Consider the following 20,029-nt stretch of genomic DNA (forward strand, 5'->3'; position numbering starts at 1 on the left):
ATCTGCAGCTGCTGCCAAGCTGAATATCTCATTATGATCTATTTGCCTAAACCAAGTAAAATTTTGGTCTTGTCTTCTGTACAAATCATACTTCCAAGATCTTCTGCCATGTAACACATTATGCTATCTAACATAAATTTATTTTCTTGGTTACTTTATCAAGGTGTATTCCTATTGAATAGATTGAAATCTAGCCAGAGAGTTTTATTTTACAAACATATCTAATGCATTTATTGCTAGCATCCCTAATTTGTTTGCAGACATCTTGACCTGCATTTCTAATGTTTTTGCATGATTTATTTTCCTCCCAGTTATTTTCGTTTTTTATTTATTGATTAATCTTTCTTCTCTTCACCATGTTTTATACTGGGGAGGCGTTGCTCAGACTTGGACGGGTTGGCTTTCTATATACTATGTTTGGAGAATTCAGCTTTTGTGATTGTTGACTAACCTGGCACACTGTTTCCACTGCAGTACATTGAGAATATAAGGTAGTACAGCTGTTTCCTTTGAATGGCTGACCCTGTATTTCAAAGGTTACTGGTATTTTGGAAGCATTTTAAGTGAGCCACAAGGAATGTGTCAGTAGTTGTAATCCATGCCCAAAGATGAAGGATTTAAAAGATGGAAATGTGTTGCTGGAAAAGCGCAGCAGGTCAAGCAGCATCTAGGGAACAGGAGAATCGACGTTTCGGGCATTAGCCCTTCTTCAGGAATGAGGAAAGTTGGTCCAGCAGGCTAAGATAAAAGATAGGGAGGAGGGACTTGGGGGAGGGGTGTCGGAAATGTGATAGGTGGAAAGAGGTCAAGGTGAGGGTGATAGGTCAGACTGGGGTGGGGGTGGAGAGGTCGGGAAGAAGATTGCAGGTTAGGAAGGCGGTGCTGAATTTGATGGATTTGACTGAGACAGGCTGGGGGGAGGGGAAATGAGGAAACTGGTGAAATCCGAGTTCATCCCTTGTGGTTGGAGGGTTCCTAGGCAGAAGATGAGGCGTTCTTCCTCCAACTGTCGTTTCGCTGTGGTCTGACGATGGAGGAGTCCAAAGACCTGCATATCCTTGGTGGAGTGGGAGGGGGAATTGAAATGTTGAGCTACAGGGTGGTTGGGTTGGTTGGTCCGGGTGTCCCAGAGGTGTTCCCTGAAACGCTCCGCAAGTAGGCGGCCCGTCTCTCCAATATAGAGGAGGCCACATCGGGTGCAAAGGATGCAATAGATGATATGTGTGGAGGTACAGGTGAATCTGTGGCGGATATGGAAGTTTCCTTTGGGGCCTTGGAGGGAGGTGAGGGGGGAGGTGTGGGCGCAAGTCTTGCACCTCCTGCGGTTGCAGGGGAAGGTGCCGGGAGTGGAGGTTGGGTTGGTGGGGGGTGTGGATCTGACGAGGGAGTCACGGAGGGAGTGGTCTTTGCGGAATGCTGATAGGGGAGGGGAGGGAAATATATCCTTGGTGGTGGGGTCCGTTTGGAGGTGGCGGAAATGGCGGCGGATGATGCGCTGTACATGGAGGTTAGTGGGGTGGTAGGTGAGGACCAGTGGGGTTCTGTCCTGGTGGCGGTTGGAGGGGCGGGGTGTGGGGTGGTAGGTGAGGGATTTAAAGTAAATTGTCAGGTGTTAATGATGCAAAGTTAACCTCTTCGCATGTTTGAAGTTTGTTGGTATTTTCAGTATTCCTTCAAAAAATCTGATCAAAGTTTGTGAGAAGATTTGTAGCTTGGGTGCTCGTTGCTGTGGTTCTGTTCGCCGAGCTGGAAGTTTTTGTTGCAAACGTTTCGTCCCCTGTCTAGGTGACATCCTCAGTGCTTGGGAGCCCCCTGTGAAGCGCTTCTGTGGTGTTTCCTCCGGCATTTATAGTGGCCTGTCCCTGCCGCTTCCGGTTGTCAGTTTCAGCTGTCCGCTGTAGTGGCCGGTATATTGGGTCCAGGTCTATGTGTTTGTTGATGGAGTTTGTGGATGAGTGCCAAGCTTCTAGGAATTCCTTGGCTGTTCTTTGTTTGGCTTGCCCTATAATGGTAGTGTTGTCCCAGTCAAATTCATGTTGCTTGTCGTCTGCGTGTGTGGCTACTTGGGATAGCTGGTCGTGTCGTTTCGTGGCTAGTTGATGTTCGTGAATGCGGATCGTTAGCTGTCTTCCTGTTTGTCCTATATAGTGTTTTGTGCAGTCCTTGCATGGGATTTTGTACACTACGTTAGTTTTGCTCATGCTGGGTATCGGGTCCTTAGTTTTGGTGAGTTGTTGTCTGAGAGTGGTTGTTGGTTTGTGTGCTGTTAAAGTCCTAGTGGTCGCAGTAGTCTGGCTGTCATTTCAGAGATGTTCTTGACGTATGGTAGTGTGGCTAGTCCTTTGGGTTGTGGCATGTCCTCGTTCTGTTGTCTCTCTCTTAGGCATCTGTTGATGAAAAATCTGAGCTTGAAGGATTAGAGGTTGCACTACAACATTGCTGCCTGAATCTCCAATCCATGCTTACTCCATGCATATCTCCCCACTCAGAGCGCAGTTAAGTTATGATGTTAAGTGTGGTGAAGCTCCTTGGAACCCCTATGCCATCTAGATTTAATATGAGGCCAGAGTTATGGAATGAAGCGTTCATTAGGCACATGGCATTGCCTGATGAAGGGCATATCCCGAAACGTAAATTCCACTGTTCCTCGAATGCTGCCTGACCTGCTGTGCTTTCCAGCAACAGACTCTTGACACTTACAGACTGGATCAGTCACACCTACGTGCTGTGTGCCTTCTTCCATTTAATTAACTTGCTATGTGCAAATGAAAATAAATTAGTCTTCCTGTTTAAACACTAGAAATGTTAGTCCTTAATGAAATATTTTAACATTCATAATAACATAGAAATAGTTTTTTAAGGATCTTTTAAATGGCACATGGATCCAAAGTGTAAAATAAATATCACATTTATTTTTCCATGAAACCAAATCGTAATTGCCAAATGTTTGAGTTTTAAAATCATTCTCTTTTTGTGTCCCCTTTTCTTTTGTTTCTTTATCATATTTTGACTCCTAAAAGTATTAATTATCTTTAATGGGAGTTGCGCAAATGTTGAAGTATGCAATAATTTTGCAGGACTTTGTTGGCAGTCCAAAATAACATACGTTTGAATAGCAATTTTAATGTGACAAAGTATCCCAAGTTGCATCGCAATTTGGGATGGGGAGGAGCAACAGAACGTGCATCAAATTATCGTTGAGGAAAGACATTTGTTACTACGTAGACCTTTATAATGTTTTGCAGTTAAAATAGGAACATAAGGAGGAGCAGAAGTAGAACGTCTGCCCCCTCAAGCCTGCTTTGCCATTTAATAAGATCATGGCTGACTTTTTTGTGGACTCAGATCCACTTACCCGTGCTCTCACCATATACCTTAATTCCTTCATTGTTAAAAGAAATCTACCTTAGCTTTAAAAATGTTTACTGAAGTAGCATCAACTACTTCACTGGGCAAGGAATTCCATAGATTAATAATCCTCTGGGTGAAGAAGTTCCTTCTCAATTCAGTCCTAAATCTGGTCCCTTTAATCTTGAGGTTATGCCTTCTTGTCCTAGCTTCACCTGCCAGTGGAAACATCCTCTGTAGTTTTATCTTATCTATTCTCTTCATAATTTTATATGTTTTGTATAATATCCCCCCTCATTCTTATGAATTGCAATGAATATAATCCTAATCTACTCAGTCTCTCCTCGTAAGCCAGCCCCCTCAACTCTGGAATCAACTGAGTGAACCTTCTTTGCAGTCCCTCCAGTGCCAGTGCATCCTTTCTTAAGTAAGGAGAGCAAAACTGCACACAGTACTCGAGGTGTGGCCTCCCCAGCACCTTGTACAGGTGCAACATAACCTATCTGCTTTTAAACTCAGTCCCTTTAGCAATGAAGGAAAAATTCCATTTGCCTCCATAATTACTTGTTGTACCTGCAGACCAACCTTCTGTGATTCATGCACAAGGACACCCGGGTCTCTCTGCATTGCAGCATGCTGCAACTTTCTACCATTCAATTAATAAGTGACCTGGAGGGATATGGGCCAAGTGCTGGCAAATAGGACAAAATTAAGTTAGAATATCTGGTTGGCATGGACGAGTTGGATCGAAGGGTCTGTTTCTGTGCTGTACATCTCTATGACTACGACTATAATAATCCTTTTTACTTTAGATGTAGGTTTGCTCACTAAGCTGAAAGGTTCATTTCCAGACATTTCAATACCTTACTAGGTAACATCTTCAGTGGGCCTCATGCGAAGCAATGCTGAAAATTCCTGCTTTCTATTTATATGTTTGGGTTTCTTTGGGTTGGTGATGTCATTTTTTGTGGTGAAGTCACTTCCTGTTCCTTTTCTCAGGGGGTGGTAAATGGGGTCTAACTCGATGTGTTTGTTGATCGAATGCCATGCTTCCCTAGGAATTCTCATGTGTGTCTTTGTTTGTGCTGTCCTAGGATGGATGTGTTGTCCCAGTCGAAGTGGTGCCCTTCCTCATCCATATGTGAGGATACTAGTGAGAGGGGGTCATATCTTTTTGTGGCTAGTTGGTGTTCATGTATCCTGGTGGCTAGTTTTCTGCCTGTTTGTCCAATGTAGTGTTTGTTACAGTCCTTGCACGGTATTTTGTAAATGACGTTAGTTTTGCTTTCAATGGTCTTTCAAGTTCATTAGCTGCTGTTTTAGTGTGTTGGTGGGTTTGTGGGCTACCATGATGCCAAGGGTCTGAGTAGTCTGGCAGTCATCTCTGAGATATCTTTGATGTAGGGGAGAGTGGCTGGGGTTTCTGGATGTGTTTTGTCTGCTTGTTTGGGTTTGTTGCTGAGAAACCGGCGGACTGTGTTCATTGGGTACCCATCCTTGTTGAATACACGGGATAGATGATTTTCCTCTGCTCTGCGTAATTCCTCTGTGCTGCAGTGTGTGTTGGCTCATTGAAATTATGTTCTAATGCAGCTTCGTTTGTGGGTGTTGGGATGATTGCTTCTGTAGTTCAATGTTTGGTCTGTATGTGTTATTTGTCTGTAGCCACTGCTTTGAAGTTCCCCATTGGCTGTCTGCTCTACTGTGACATCTAGGAATGGCAGTCTGCTGTTGTTTTCCTCCTGTTTAGTGAATTTTATGCCAGTAAGGGTAAACACATTGAGTTAGATCCTATCTACCATCCCCTGAGAAAAGGAACAGGAAGTGACTTCACCACAGGAAATAACATCACCAAACCCAAAGAAACCCAAACATATAAATAGAAAGCAGGAATTTTCAGCATTGCTTCGTTTGAGGCCCACTGAAGATGTTACCTAGTAAGGTAACGAAACATCTGGAAATGAACCTTTCAGCTCAGCGAGCAAACCTATATCTAAAACATCAACCTGAGCTACAAATCTTCTCAAAACTCGCTAAATCCTTTTTACTGTCACTCATACCGAAAGTATGACTTCACATTTATTAACATTGTATTCCATCTGCCAGACCTTTGGCCACTCACTCAGTGCATCTGTGTTCCTCTGCAAAGTTTCACAGTCCTCTGCACACTTTGCTCCGCCACTCATCTTTGTGTCATCTGCAAACTTTGACACCCTACACATGGTCCCTAACTCCAAATCATCTATATAAATCATAAATAATTGCAGTCCCAATACTGATCCCTGAGACAAACCACTAGTCACGGATTCCCAGCCAGAATAGCACTCATTTATCTCCATCCTTTGTTTACCCTTACTGGCATAAAATTCACTAAACAGGAGGAAAACAACAGCAGACTGCCATTCCTAGATGTCACAGTAGAGCAGACAGCCAATGGGGAACTTCAAAGCAGTGGCTACAGACAATAGCACTCTTTGCTTCCTGTACGTCAACCAATCCTCAAACCATGATAATACTTTACCCCTAATGCCATGCATCCTTATGCAGCCGCCTCTTGTGTAGCACCATGTCAAAGGCCTTTTGGAAATCTAGGTACACCACATCCACTGGGTCCCCGTTGTCCACCTTGCTCGTAATGTCTTTAAAAAATCCAGAGGATTCGTCAAGCATGACATGCCCTTCATGAACCCATGCTACGTCTGTCCAAGGGGACAGTTTCTGTCGAGATGCTTTGCTATTTCTTCCTTGATAACAGACTCAAGCATCTTCCCTCCCTACAGAGGTTAAGCGAACCAGTCTATAATTCCCTATGTTTTGTCTACCTCCCTTTTAAACAGTGGCGTCACATTTGCTGTTTTCCAATCTGTCCCAGTGTCCAGAGAATTTTGGAAAATTACCGCTAGTGCACATGCTACTTATCTTGCCATCTCTTTTAGTATTCTGGGATGTATTCCATCAGGACCAGGAGACTTATCTATCCTTAGCTCCATCAGCTTGCCCAACACTACCTCTTCCATAAGTATAATTGTTTCCTGGTCTTCACCTACCATAGTCTCTTTGTCAATTACTGGCATGTTGTTAGTGTCCTCCACTGTAAAGGCCGATACAAAACGTCTGTTCAATGCCTCAGCTATTTCATCATAACCCATAACTAAATTCCCCTTCTCATCCTCCAAAGGACCAACATTTACTTCAGCCATTCTTTTTCGTTTTATGTATTTTTAGAAACATTTGCTATCTGTCTTTATATTCTGTGCTAGTTTTTTCTCAGGTTCTATCATACTTTTCTTTATAGCTCTTTTTGTGGCTTTCTGTTGACTTTAAAGTTTTCCCAATCTTCTCGTTTCATGCTGTTTTTGGCCACTTTGTATGCCTTCTCTTTCAGTTTCATCGCCTCCCTTATTTCCTTAGACACCCATGGCAGATTACCTATGTTCTTACAGTCCTTCCTTTTCACTGGAATATACCTTTGCTAAACACTTTGAAAAATTGCTTTGAAAATCGTCCACTGCTTGTCAACTGTCCCACCATAATATCTTTGTTTCCAGTCTACTTTAGCCAACTCCTCCCTCATTCTGTTGTAGTCCCCCTTGTTCAAGCACAGGACCCTGGTATTGCACTTTATCTTCACTCTCTCCACCTGTATTCTAAATTCAGCCATACTGTGATCACTCCTTCCAAGAGGATCCCTAACTATGAAGTCATTAATTATTCCTGTCTCACTACACAGGACCAGACCGAGGATAGCTTGCTCCTTTTTCGGTTCCATTATATACTGATCAAGAAAGCTATCACAGATACACTCAACAAACTCCTCCTCAAGGCTACCCTAACTGAGCTGGTTCATCCAATCTACATGTAGATTAAAATCCCCCATGATACTTGCCATACCATTTTTACCGGCATTAGTTATTTCTTTGTTTATTGCTTGCCCCAATGTGATGTTATTGTTTCGTGGCCTATAGACTATGCCTATCAGTGACATTTTCCTCTTAAAATTTCTAATTTCCACCCAAATGGTTTCAATCTCATTCTCAATTGAATCTATATCATCTCTCAGCACCACCCTGATGTTGTCCTTGAATATCAGAGCTATACCACTTCCCTTACCTTCCTGTCTGTCCTTTTGAATAGTCTGGTACCCCTGATATTTAACTCCCAGTCGTAACCATCCTGTAACCATGTCTACCAAATCATATTCGTTCACTATGATTTGTGCCGTTAACTCATCAACCTTGTTACGAATGCTACAAGCATTCAGGTAAAGTGCCTTTATGCTAGTTTTCTTACCTTCATGATTTCCAACATCTCTAATAATATCTCCTGAGTTATCCTTGTCCGGCTGGGAGTAGCAGTGCCTGGAGGAGGATGAGAGGCAGGAGCTTGGGCCTGAGAGTGGCCCCGGTGAAACGAGGCGGAGGCCCAGAGACAGCGGCTTTGGCTGTGCTCCCAGAGCTCGGCCACTGCCATCGCCCAGCTCTACAAAGGTACCAGGGGCGGACAGAGAGGCAGAAAGAGATCTGGGGGGGGTGGGGTGTGAGGTCGGGGTCTGGCAGCAGCAGGTGGGAAGGGGTTGGTTTGGCAGAAAGAGGAACAGTGTCTGGGGTAGAGAGACCTGGGCAGGGGGAAGAGATGGTGGAGGGAGAGAGGGAGGTGGGAGTAAGGGAGAGACCTGAAGTGAGTTGGTGTGAGGAGGGTCAGGATGTTGCAAGTTATGTGGGATAATAGGTAAGGAGAGGAGGTGAGGATATAAAAGATAAAGAGTTGAGTTAGGCAAGAGAGAGGTGACCAGGTAAAAGGAGGTGGTGGACAGAGAGTGGATTACGAGAGATGTGGATAAGGAGGGTTATGAGAGATGTGGATAAGGAGGTTCAGAGAGATGTGGATAAGGAGGGTTAGGAGAGATATGGATAAGGAGGGTTAGGAGAGACCTGTGCCCCAACACTGGGTGAGCTGCTTCCTAGCAAGTAGAAGGAAAGCTCTGGTTTCAAACCTCCGCTGCCTTGTGGTCAGACTCACATGTGGGAAAGGCTTCAGGAGTAAACTTCGAGGAAAAATCTGGAGCCAGGACCCAAAAGGCAGTTCATCATTATCTACAACCTCGTTCTAGCAGCTCCTTCGATGGTCCTGTTCCTTTGCATAAGCCAGTGTCGTAGAGAGGGGGGACGTGCTTCATGGGCCAGAGCTTGTTCCCATACCACACCCACCTACACTTGCATCCTACCACCACTGCACCTGAAGAGGACACTCCAGCTTCGCCCACAGTGTTGACACAACAGGAGGGAACAGCAGATACCGGTTTTAAGTCATCGTTAGATTGGCATAGAGTGCGAGGCCAGGGGTTGCTCCCGACGGGGGGAAGAATTTTCGGATCCCACTGGACAGCTATCACCCATCTCAAGCTGGGCAACCCCCAGCTATCCCACCACAATCTGCTATCCCATTGGGAGTGTGTATGGGGATTAGGAATTATTCGAACAACAGATTGCAATCACCGCACCAATCAACAAGACAACAAAAGTCACCAGCTCTAAAACTTGGAAGTTGGAACGTCCAGACAATGATGACCGGCCTCGCAGAAAACCGCCAGGACGTCAACGACTATATGAGATAAGCTGTCAGAAATAACAAGCTCAAGAGACTCAACGTGGACATGGCCACCCTCCAGGAAACAAGGCAGGCAGAGGCAGGCTCACTGAAAGAGAAGGACTACACATTTTACTGGCTGGAGGAAGGGTTTTATTAGCCCAGAGAGCATGGAGTTGGCTTCACAGTGAAGAACCGCCTGATGAACACAATAGAACCAGGCAGCAATGGCTCAGAGCTATTCATGACTCTTCGCCTCAACACGACCGCAGGCCCAGTCACCCTTGTCAGCGTTTATGCCCTGACAATGTTCTCCACACAAAGGATGAGTTCTATGACAATCTTGCACCCCTCATTGGCAGTATCCCTAGGAAGGAGCAACTTGTTCTTCTGGGTGACATCAATGCAGGAGTGGGTGCAGACCACGACTCGTGGTCCTTCTGCCTTGGACATTTTGATGTGGGCAAAATGAATGAGAACAGACAACAACTGCTTGAGCTGTGCACTTACCATGATTTGTGCATCACCAACTCTTACTTCCAGACAAAGCCTCAGCACAAGGTTTCCTGACACCCACACTCAAAGCATTGGCACCAACTCAATCTGATCCCAGTTAGGTGTGCGGCCATCAAACACATTCTCCACACACGCTCTTACCGTAGTATGGACTTTCACACAGACCACTGCTTAGTGTGTTGCAAGATTAGGCTGCAACCTAAGAAATTCCGTCGCACTAAACAACTGGGGAACCCTCGCACCAGCGTCAGCAAGATGTTCCAGCCAGACCTTATGCAACAATTCTCAGAGGCTTTCGAGAGAGAACTCAGCATCTCGTGACACGGAGACTCTGCCACAGAGAATTGGAAACCTTGTGGGATACCATCACCACACATCCCTGGCTATTTTTGGGAAGAAGACCTGCAAGATACACAACTGGTTTGAGGCTAAGGTAACCAAGATGACCCCCATTGTTGAAGCCAAGCGTGTCGCCCTAGCTGAGTACAAATGGTCAGCTAGTGGGAAGAGCCTGCAGAATCTCAGGGCTGCCAGGAACAAGGTTCAGCAGACTCCCAGGCGTTGCGCTAACGAGTACCGGACACAGCTAAGCGAGAAAATTCAGAAGGCACTATAACGGGGAACATTAGGGGAATATACAAAGGCATCAAGAAGACACTAGGACCAGTAGAGCAAGACAGCCCTCCTCAAATCCTCTACTGGGGAAGTAGTCACAGACAAAGTCCAGCAGATGGAGAGGTGGGTTGAACACTACTCTGATCTCTACTCCAGAGAGTATGCCATGTCAGCTTCAGCACTTGCTGCCATCACTTGCTTGCTGATCATGGATAAGCTATACACAGAGCCGTCAGTAGAAGAACTCAGCAAGGCCATTGGACAGCCTGGCCTCAGGTAAGGCCCAGGCCAGTGACGGGATTCCTCCTGATCTGATCAAATGCTACAAGATTAGCTTACTGCTTCCATTGCATGAGGCCCTCTGTCAGTGCTGGCAAGAAGAAGCTGTACTGCAGACCATGAGGGCTGCCAAGATCATTGCTGTCTAGAAGAACAAGGGTGAGAGAAGCAACTGCAACAACTAAGAGACATCTCTCTCCTTAACACTGTCGGCAAAGCCTTTGCTCGGGTCATTTAACTCGCCTGCAGAAACTGGCAGAATGTATATACCCAGAGTCATAGGACGGCTTCCGAGCTTAAAGTTCGACAGTAGGCATGATCTTCTCCCTTAGCCAACTGCAGGAGAAGTACAGAGAACAGAAAATGCCCCTGTATATCATTTTCCATGACCTCATCAAGGCGTTCGATCTGGTCAGCAGAAACGGTGTTTTCAAAGTTCCCCTGAAGATTGGCTGCCCACTGAAACTGCTGAGTATGATAGAATCCTTCCACAGGAACATGAAGGGGACAGTGCAGTTCAACGGCAGCTCTTCTGAGCCCTTCAACATCCGCAGCAGCACCAAACAAGGCTGCGTCCTCGTTCCCCCACTCTTTGGCATTTTTTCTGCTGTGCTTCTGAAACATGCCTTTGGCACCGCAACAGAGGGGATTTACCTACGCAATAGATCAGACAGCAGACTCTTCAACCTGGCCCGCCTCAGAGCCAAAACAAAAGTACATGTGGCACTCATCATGCAGATGCTGTTTGCTGATGATGCTGCAGTTGCAACACACACCCAGCAGGAACTCCAGTTACTGATAGACCGCCTCTCTCACACTTGCAAGGATTTCGGGCTATCAGTCTGAAGAAGGCGAGCATCCTGGGATAGGACACAGAAGCACCGCCGGTCATCACCATCGATGACTACAAGCTCAGTGTTGTCCATCAGTTTATGTACCTTGGCTCAACCATCATTGACAACCTCTTCTTGTACACAGACATCGACAAGAGGATCAGGAAAACGGCCTCAACTCTTGCTTACCTCACAACTTGAGTATGAACAAATCCCAAGCTGACAGTGAAGACAAAAATGTCAGTCTACAATGCCTGTGTCATAAACACACTGTTGTACGGTAGTGAAATGTGGACTACATATGCCAGACAGAAGAGAAGCCTGAACACCTTCCACTTGAAGAGTATCCTGAGCATATCCTGGCAAGACAGTGTCCAACGCAGCAGTTCTATCTTGTGCTCGCCTTCCCAGCATGTGCACTCTGCTCAGGCAACAAACAAGGGGCTGGCAGGGCCACATCCACTGTATGGAGGACGTCAGCATCCCAAAGGATATCCTCTATGGAAAGCTTACATCTGGAAAGAGACCCACTGGGCATCCCCAGCTGCGCTACAAGGATGTCTGCATGAGGGACATGCAGGCGCTTGATATCGTTGCGGAGACCACACAAGATGGAGAAGCACTCTGAACTAACACCTCAAAACATGGGCAAAGAAGCTGATGAGTGCTGTAGCAGACAAGTGGGTATGAAGGAAGGAGTGCAGCAGTTCTAGCAGATCAGTGACCACATACAAATGTGACCTCTACAACTTGGACTGTCACTCCAGCATTGGTCTCTTCAGTTACAAGCGACGTTGCTTCAGGGAAGCAGAAAGCTAGAACAACGAGGATGCGAACCATGGCCAGCCATGACCAAAAGGGACCTCACACGAGTTATCCTTCCGTTTTGCTTCTTTTGTAGTCTGTCTTGAACTTAAACCCTCTTGCACACATGCTAACCTGCTGCTTACCTTTTTATTTACCAGCATACTCCCTGTCATTTTCCCTTTCCCGTTCCCCCCTCCGACTCACTAGTTTCCTAGTGACCACCCTATTTATCCTTTTCGTTCGAACACTCGTTCCAAATCGGTTCAGGTGGAGACTATCTCATCGGTGCAGGTCCTCCCGGTTCCAAAACTGATGCTAATGCCCCATGAAATGGAACCCCTCTTTCCAATTCACTCCCTAAACCACGTGTTTACTTCCCTAATTTTCTTATCCCTAAATCAATTTGCACGTGGCTCGGGTTGTCATCCAGAGGTTATAACCCTTGAGGACCTGTTCCTTAATTTTGTTCCAAGTGCTTGATAATGCCCAAATAGTTCTTCCATTCTAGCCTTGCCTGTGTTGTTAGTCCCAACATGGACCACAACGACTGGATCCTCCCCCTCCCGCTTCAATATCCTTTCAAGCCAGTCAGAGATTTCCTGCACCCGAGCACCGGCCAGACAACACACCATGCGGTTCTCCCGATCCAGCTTGCAAATGATACTATGTATCCACCAAATTACAGAATTCCCTATAACTACCACTTGTCTTTTTGTTCCCCCTTCTTGAATGGCCTTCTGCACTAAGGTGCCGTGGTCAGCTGGCTCTACCTCCCCAAAGCCCTTTTCTTCATCCACACAGCAAGCATTTCATACCTCTTGGATAAAGTCAACAACTGAGGCTCCTCCACTCAGGATCCCCCTACTTGCCTCACTTGCAGTCACACCCTGTTGTCCCTGATCATTAATTGAATTTGAATTACTTAATCTACCAGGTGTGACTGTCTCCTGAAACAAAGCGTGCAGGTAACTCTCCCCCTCCCAGATGTGTGGCAATGTTTGAAGCTCAGATTCCAGATCATCAACTCTGAGCCGGAGTTCTTCCAGCAACCAACACTTGTTGCAGATGTGGTCACTGCCATTCACAATGGGATCAGCCACCTCCCACATCATACATTAAGTGGCTTGATCTCCAGACAGTGCTTTGTGGTGCATCGTCTAAATAAGTTTTTCTTGATAAACATGTGTTCCATGCAAATGACTGAATTGCGATGAGTTGCTAGACTTAAGTAGTGACCTGTTATGATATTAACTCAAGCTGTTTGTTTATATTTCCAGCCCAAACCCACCAAAGGACGGATGCGGATTCACTGTTTAGAAAATGTGGATAAGGCCTTGCAATTCTTGAAAGAGCAGAAAGTCCATCTAGAAAACATGGGCTCACATGATATTGTGGATGGGAACCATCGGCTTACTCTGGGCTTAATATGGACCATCATCCTTCGATTTCAGGTACTTTGTTCAGCAGTTGTCACATCAAGATAGATTTTTTCAATTTATTTATTAGTAGTGAATGAAGACACATTCCAATTACATAGGGCATTTGGTCCAACCAGCCCATGCAGACGTTTATGCTACACTAAAGCCTCTTTCCATCTCTTCTGGTCTAAATTTGCCTTCATAACATCTCCATGTATGATTGTCTAGTTTCGCTTTAAATCAGATTAGCCAGTCTGTATGACTGCAAATTCCAAACTCTCTCCACATCTGAGTGAAGAAGTTTCCAAATTCTCATATTAAATTTGTTGATGACCATCTTCTATTCATCACCTCTAGTTATACTGTTCCTCACAAAAGGACACATTAACTTATGTCAGCAAATACAAGCGTAATAGGTGAACAGAGACAATTATGGGCCAGAATAAAGCCGACCAATGGAGTAATGTGGGAAATGTAAAATTGTTCATTTTGGAAGAACAATGTTATTTAAATGGAGAGAATCTGCAGAAAGTTGAGATACAACGGGATGTGGGCATATTTATGTATGAAACACACGAAACTAGAACACAGGTACAGCATGTAATCAGGAAGGCCAATGAAATGCCTGAGAGCAAGTGAGGATTGCAGATGCTGGAGAGTCAGAGTCGAAAAGCACAGCAGGTCAGGCAGCATCCGAGGAGCAGGAGAGTCGACATTTCGGGCATAAGCCCTTCATTAGGAATGAGCTATTTCAAGGAGGTTGGGATATAAGAGTGGGGAAGTCTTTCTGCAACTGTACAAGGTACTAGTGAAACTACATTTGAAGTACTATGAACTGTTTTGGCCCCCTAATTTAAGGAAAGATAGCATTTCACTGAAGGCAGTTCAGAAAATTTCACTTGTATGATCCCTGGTATGGAGGGATTGTCTTATGAGCAAATCTTGAACGGGTTGGGACTATGTTCATTGGAATTTAGAAGAATGAGAGATGAGCATATTGGAACGTGAGGAATTTTAAGGGGCTTCACAGGGTAAAAGAGAGGATGTTACCCTCGTGGGAGAGACTAGGTCCAGAGGGCATAGTCTCAAAATAAAGAGCAATCAATTTAATTCTGAGATGAGGAGGAATTTCTTCTCTCAGTGCATTGCAAGTCTTCGAAACTCCTTGTCACAGAGAACTGTGGAGGCAGAATTGTAGTGCATATTTAAGGCTGCAATAGATTCTTTGATCAGTAGGGGAATTAAGGATTTATGGGGAAAGGCAGAAAAGTAGATGTGAAAAATGTCAGATACTCCATAATCCTATGAATGGTGGAGCAGGTTTGATGTTTCAAAAGGCCTACTCCTATTCTTATTTCTTTTTGTATGAGATGAAGCTTACAGGATGTGGGAAATAGGAGGCAAGCCAAGAGAACTTTGGAATAACCAAGTCTGGAGGAAACAAAGGCAAAAGTGAATGATTCAGCAGAACTTGGACTAAACAACAAATAAGAAGCAGGACAGACTCTTATATTGTGGAAGTGATTTTCTAGAGGCAGCAAAGGGTTACAGTCTATTTCACTCAGAGATTCCATGCATATATTGTGATCATCCTTCATTGTTCTTTATCAGAAATATCTATGTCAAGAACATGTTTAAATCAAGAACCCCCACAACATTTTCCCTGCTTTATTGGAGGAATTTAATAATGCAGCTGTTTGCTTTACCTTATGCTTGTTTTCCTTGTTTTGAATAAACTGGGTGTAGCTGCCCCTTGACTGAAAAACTACCATAATTTCAGTCTCTGTCTCTCTCTCTCTCACTCTTTTTGCCCTCATCACAAAATTAAAAATCTCTACTGAAGGCACTGACTCACAAGGCATTTGCAGTTACCACATAAGGGCAAATGATCTTTCCAAAGTGAGTCAGTATTTGAGGTTATCTTAAAGCCTTAATAATGATTTGCTTTGTTTGCAGTAAGTTACACAGTCCTTGGTCATGCGTATGTATTTTACTTATCAAGGCTTTTGTTTCAAAAGATCCAGGATATCAGTGTTGAAACAGAGGATAACAAGGAAAAGAAATCTGCCAAAGATGCACTTCTGCTCTGGTGCCAAATGAAGACAGCAGGGTAAGCAGAATTGGAAAATTGCCAAAGGGAATTAAGTGACAAGTCCTGCAAAGTACACATATGGATGAAAAACAGACAGTGCTTGAAATGCATAGAGTCTAATCAACATCTGACCAAGAAATCATTGTTTAGCGTACATCATTTTATTAAAGTCAGTGTTTATAAATGTCTACTTTGAATGCTCTTCTGTGTTTGAAGCTGAGGCCCTCTGTTTGAATATAACAAGCCTTCACTGTATCAATTATGCTACACTTGCTCAGTGGGTGGTTGACTGTCGCTGGATAGTCAAGTGTTCCTCCCTGTACAAAATACCATTTATATCAGAAATTCATTAACAAAGGCTTCGCAGTGCCAGGGACCTGGTTTCGATTCCAGCTTGGGTGACCGTCTGTGTGGAACTTGTACATTGTCCCTGTGTCTGCGTGGGTTTTTCCTGGGTGCTTTGGTTTCCTCCCACAGTTCAAAGATGCGCAGGTTAAGATGGATTGGCCATGCTATATTGCCCATAGAATCCAAGAATGTGCAGACTAGATGGGTTAGTCATGGGAAATGCACAATTACAGCGATAGTCTAGGAGTGTGGTTCTGGGTGGGAGGCTGTGTGGAGGGTCGGTGTGGACTTGATTGGCCAAATGGCCTTCTTTCACTCTATAGGAATTCTATTGTTCCACAAAGCATATTATGCAAGTTACTGAGTAAGTTGCATATTTTTAAGGTTTGAGGAGAAAGATTTTAAAAAGACATGAGGGGCATTTTTATTATACAGAGAGTCGTTCATGTGTGGAATGAACTTTCAGAGGAAGTGGTGGATACGGACACAGTTACAACATTTAAAAAACATTTAGATAAGTATGTGAATAAGAAATGTTTGGAGGAATATGGGCCAAGTGCAGGCATGTGGGACCATATTAGTTTGTGATATGGTCGGCATGGACTGGTTGGACCGAAGAGTCTATTTCTGTGTTGTATGATTCTATGACGACTGTCACATAGAAACTCAAGCTCTAAAGACCTCTCACAGGGTGACGGAACCCAATCTCTTTGTCAGTGTGCTCATTCAGTGCATGGTCTTGAAATCCCCCACTCTAGGGAAAAGACATCTGCTTTTCGTCTTATCTACAGCCCTCATGAGTTAAGGTTAGCCCTTAGCTTCCTATGTTCCAGTGAAAAAAGCCCAGGCTATCCAGTCTCTGCCTATAACTCAAAACAGTTGATGTTCTGGAGACATTTCTGATAGCGCCTCCCCATTGTCCACCAATTGCTGGTTAGCTGGATTCTTGTGCTTTTCATAATAGATTTTGAACAGGCAATTGTGAAAACATTTTGGTTCTCTCTCTTCGTCCATTCCTAACCTGACCCCAGCTCTACGAAACATATGCTTGCTCTTTCACTTGAATGCCTCCAGTCAGGTGACGAGATTGAATTTATTACAGTTATTGATCAGAGAATCTATTCATTGCCTATTCAGGTACCTGCTCAGAGAGCATCCCACATTATCCACTGTGTGAAAAAGTGCTTTTAGCTTGTCATTTCTCAATTCCTTCTTTCTTCTTACCCCCACCCCACCCACTCACCATCACTCACCACCCATCATCATCATCACCACCACCATCAAACAAAATTGGACATGGTCTAGCACTAAATTTGAACTCTTCAACACTTTTGGTTGTTTATTTGTGTTTTGCAGATATCCGAATGTTAATGTTCACAACTTCACCACAAGCTGGAGGGATGGACTGGCCTTCAATGCAATTGTCCACAAACACAGGTATTTTATCATATCTTCAGACTTTGGAGAGATTTTAACAGAATTGAATGCTTCAAGATAACATTATCCAACAGCTTGTATAATAAGTGCCAGTGTTAAATCAAAGGTACAGAATGCTTTCCACGCTATTATTGTTTTCTTAAGATAGATTTTATAGTATCATTAAAACCAGTTTATGATTTTTCAGTAAATAAAGCCAAGAAATGTGGATTTTAGAAATCTGAAACAAAAATAGAAATTGCTATAGATACTCATACTTTCCAAATGGATTGTAGGAAACATTCCCTGTGGAAATCAATCAAAATTGCACAGAGGGGAAGTTGAATCTCAGGACCTTTTGGTCTGTGAAGATGGTCGACACTGTATGATTACCTTTGAATCAACTGCTCCACATTTTTTGATGTCAAACTCTGATTCAAACACTCTCTTCCAGGTTTACAATCCACTAGGATCTGTTCCAGTGATTACACAATTAAAATGTATCATCAATTGATGTTAGAATAAAAGATCAAGGGAATCCAGGGATGTGGAATTAAGTCAGGAAAGTAGGGAGACAATAGATTAATGTCACTGAACTAGTAAGCTATAAACTCAGATCTTGTGGATGTAAATTCAGTTGCAACCACAGAAGCTGGTGAAATTTGAACTGAATTATTAACACACATGAAATTGAATAATGATGCAACAACGCCATCATCACTTGTTGTCAAAATCCATCTGGTTGAATAATGTCCTTTAAGGAAGGAAATCTGTCCTTATCTGGTCTGGCCTATATTTGACTCCAGAGCCACAGCAATTTGATTGACTGTAATGATCTAACAAGATACTCGATTCAAATGCTGACTTCACCATTGTTGGTCACGTCCTGTTAAAAAAGTCAAAGATCAGCCATGATATTGTGGAATGGCAAAACACACTTCTGGGGAATCCTCATTTCACATATTGTTTCTTTTTAGTCTGGCCTTGCACACATGGAATCTGATTTTGTCTGGTGATGTCAGCCTCGTTCTTTTAATTTGATACGGACTATTTTTTTCTTTGTTCTTTGTTTCAGGCCAGATCTGATTGATTTTGACAGACTAAAGAAGTCAAATGCTCACTACAACTTACAAAATGCTTTCAATGTGGCAGAGCAGCAGCTAGGACTCACCAAACTGCTGGATCCTGAAGGTATATAAGGACACAGATACAGGCAAAGACTTGATTGTAATGTTTGTGATAGACTGGATTTAATTGGTGTACATTAAAACTTTGGAGAATCTAATGAAGTAGTTAGCGCCTTGTGTTGTGCATTTAGTTTTTGTGGCTTTTGACACATTAGGTATGGGTAGTGTCCTAGGCCCAATCCATTTTGGCTGTTTCAACAATAACCTCACTGTCACGAGGTCAGAAATGGGATTGTTCACTGATGAATGAACAATGTTCAGAACCATTTGTAACTCCTCAGATACTGAAACAGCAAGATCTGGATAACTTCCAGGCTGAGGTTGATAAGTGACACGTCATACTCAGGCCATGCAAATGCCAGGCAATGACTATCTCAACAAGAGAGAATTTAAATAATCTCTTTGACACTCATGCTTCCTCCATTCACCAAGTCTCCTCCTTCAGCACCTTCCAAACCTGCAACCACTATCACCAAGAGGGACAAGGGCAGCAGATGCATGGGATCACCATCTGTGAGTACCCCTCCAAACCACAGACTGTGTTGAGTTGGAACTATATTTGTTGATGCTTCACTGTCACTGGATCAAATTCCTGGAGTTCCCTTCCTAATAGTATTGTGGGTAACATTCTATATTCATCCGAGAAGGTAGTTCACCACTGCCACCTTCCCTAGAGTGATTAGGGATGGGTAATAAAACTGGCCAATGACATCCACATCCCATGAATGAATCTAAAAAAACAATTAAATTAAGCCATCTATTTAGAGAAGAACACTTGCATTTATGTTGGATTATTCATGATCACAGGATGTTTCAAAATACTTTGAATTGCATAGAGTCATAGAGATGTATAGCACAGAAACAGGCCCTTCAGTCCAACTTGTCCATGCTGACCAAATATCCTAAATTAATCTAATCCTGTTTACCAGAATTTGGCCCATATCCCTCTAAACCTTTCCTTCTCCAAAACCATCCAGATGACTTTTAAATGTTGTAATTGTACTAGCCTCCACTATGTCCTCTGGCAATTCACTCCGTACATGTATCACTGTCTGCGTAAAAAAGTTGGCCCTTAGATCCCTTTTAAATCTTGCCCTTCTTACTTTAAACCTATGTCCTCTAGTTTTGGACTCCCCGATGCTGGAGTAAAGACCTTGGCTGTTCACCCTATCCATGCTCCTTATGATTTTATAAATCTCTATAATGCCACCCCTCAGCCTCCGACGTTCCAGGGATAATAGCCCCAGCCTATTCAGCCTCTCCCTCCAATCCTGGTAACATTCTTGTAAATCTTTTCTGAACCCTTACAAGTTTCACAAAATATTTCCTATAGTAGGGAGACCAGAATTGCAATCGACTTTTTAAAAAAATGCAGATTTTTCAATGCTTTCTCTTTGCAGGTTAGGTGGTTCCATTGGCTCCATACAAGCTATGGTTACCTGGCCAGGAGCCAGTTAGGGTGTTGTTGCCGAGCAGTTTTCTTTAACTTCAGAAACCTAACCCTTCTTTTGGGGCTGTATAGTCAACTTCAGTTCTGATTTTGCATATTTTTTTCATTATGAGCTTGCCCACATGACTTTTTGG

The 20,029-nt window shown here is 43.7% G+C and overlaps 1 protein-coding gene across 4 annotated transcripts in view; it reads left to right on the forward strand.

Annotated features, from left to right (window-relative positions):
- LOC122543854 (spectrin beta chain, non-erythrocytic 1-like) overlaps nt 1-20,029 on the forward strand; it is a 300,189-nt gene that overhangs the window by 217,048 nt on the left and 63,112 nt on the right. For all 4 annotated transcript variants that reach the window (XM_043682689.2, XM_087983761.1, XM_043682692.2 and 1 more), the window contains 4 exons: nt 13,262-13,435; nt 15,421-15,512; nt 17,199-17,279; nt 18,334-18,449. In XM_043682689.2, coding sequence (XP_043538624.2) covers nt 13,262-13,435; nt 15,421-15,512; nt 17,199-17,279; nt 18,334-18,449 — 463 coding nt within the window. The remainder of the gene's footprint in view (nt 1-13,261; nt 13,436-15,420; nt 15,513-17,198; nt 17,280-18,333; nt 18,450-20,029) is intronic.

The sequence above is a fragment of the Chiloscyllium plagiosum genome, unplaced genomic scaffold (assembly GCF_037043375.1).
Source record: "Chiloscyllium plagiosum isolate Xiang-an unplaced genomic scaffold, Cpla_swu_hap1 HiC_scaffold_46, whole genome shotgun sequence".
NCBI lineage: Eukaryota > Metazoa > Chordata > Chondrichthyes > Orectolobiformes > Hemiscylliidae > Chiloscyllium > Chiloscyllium plagiosum.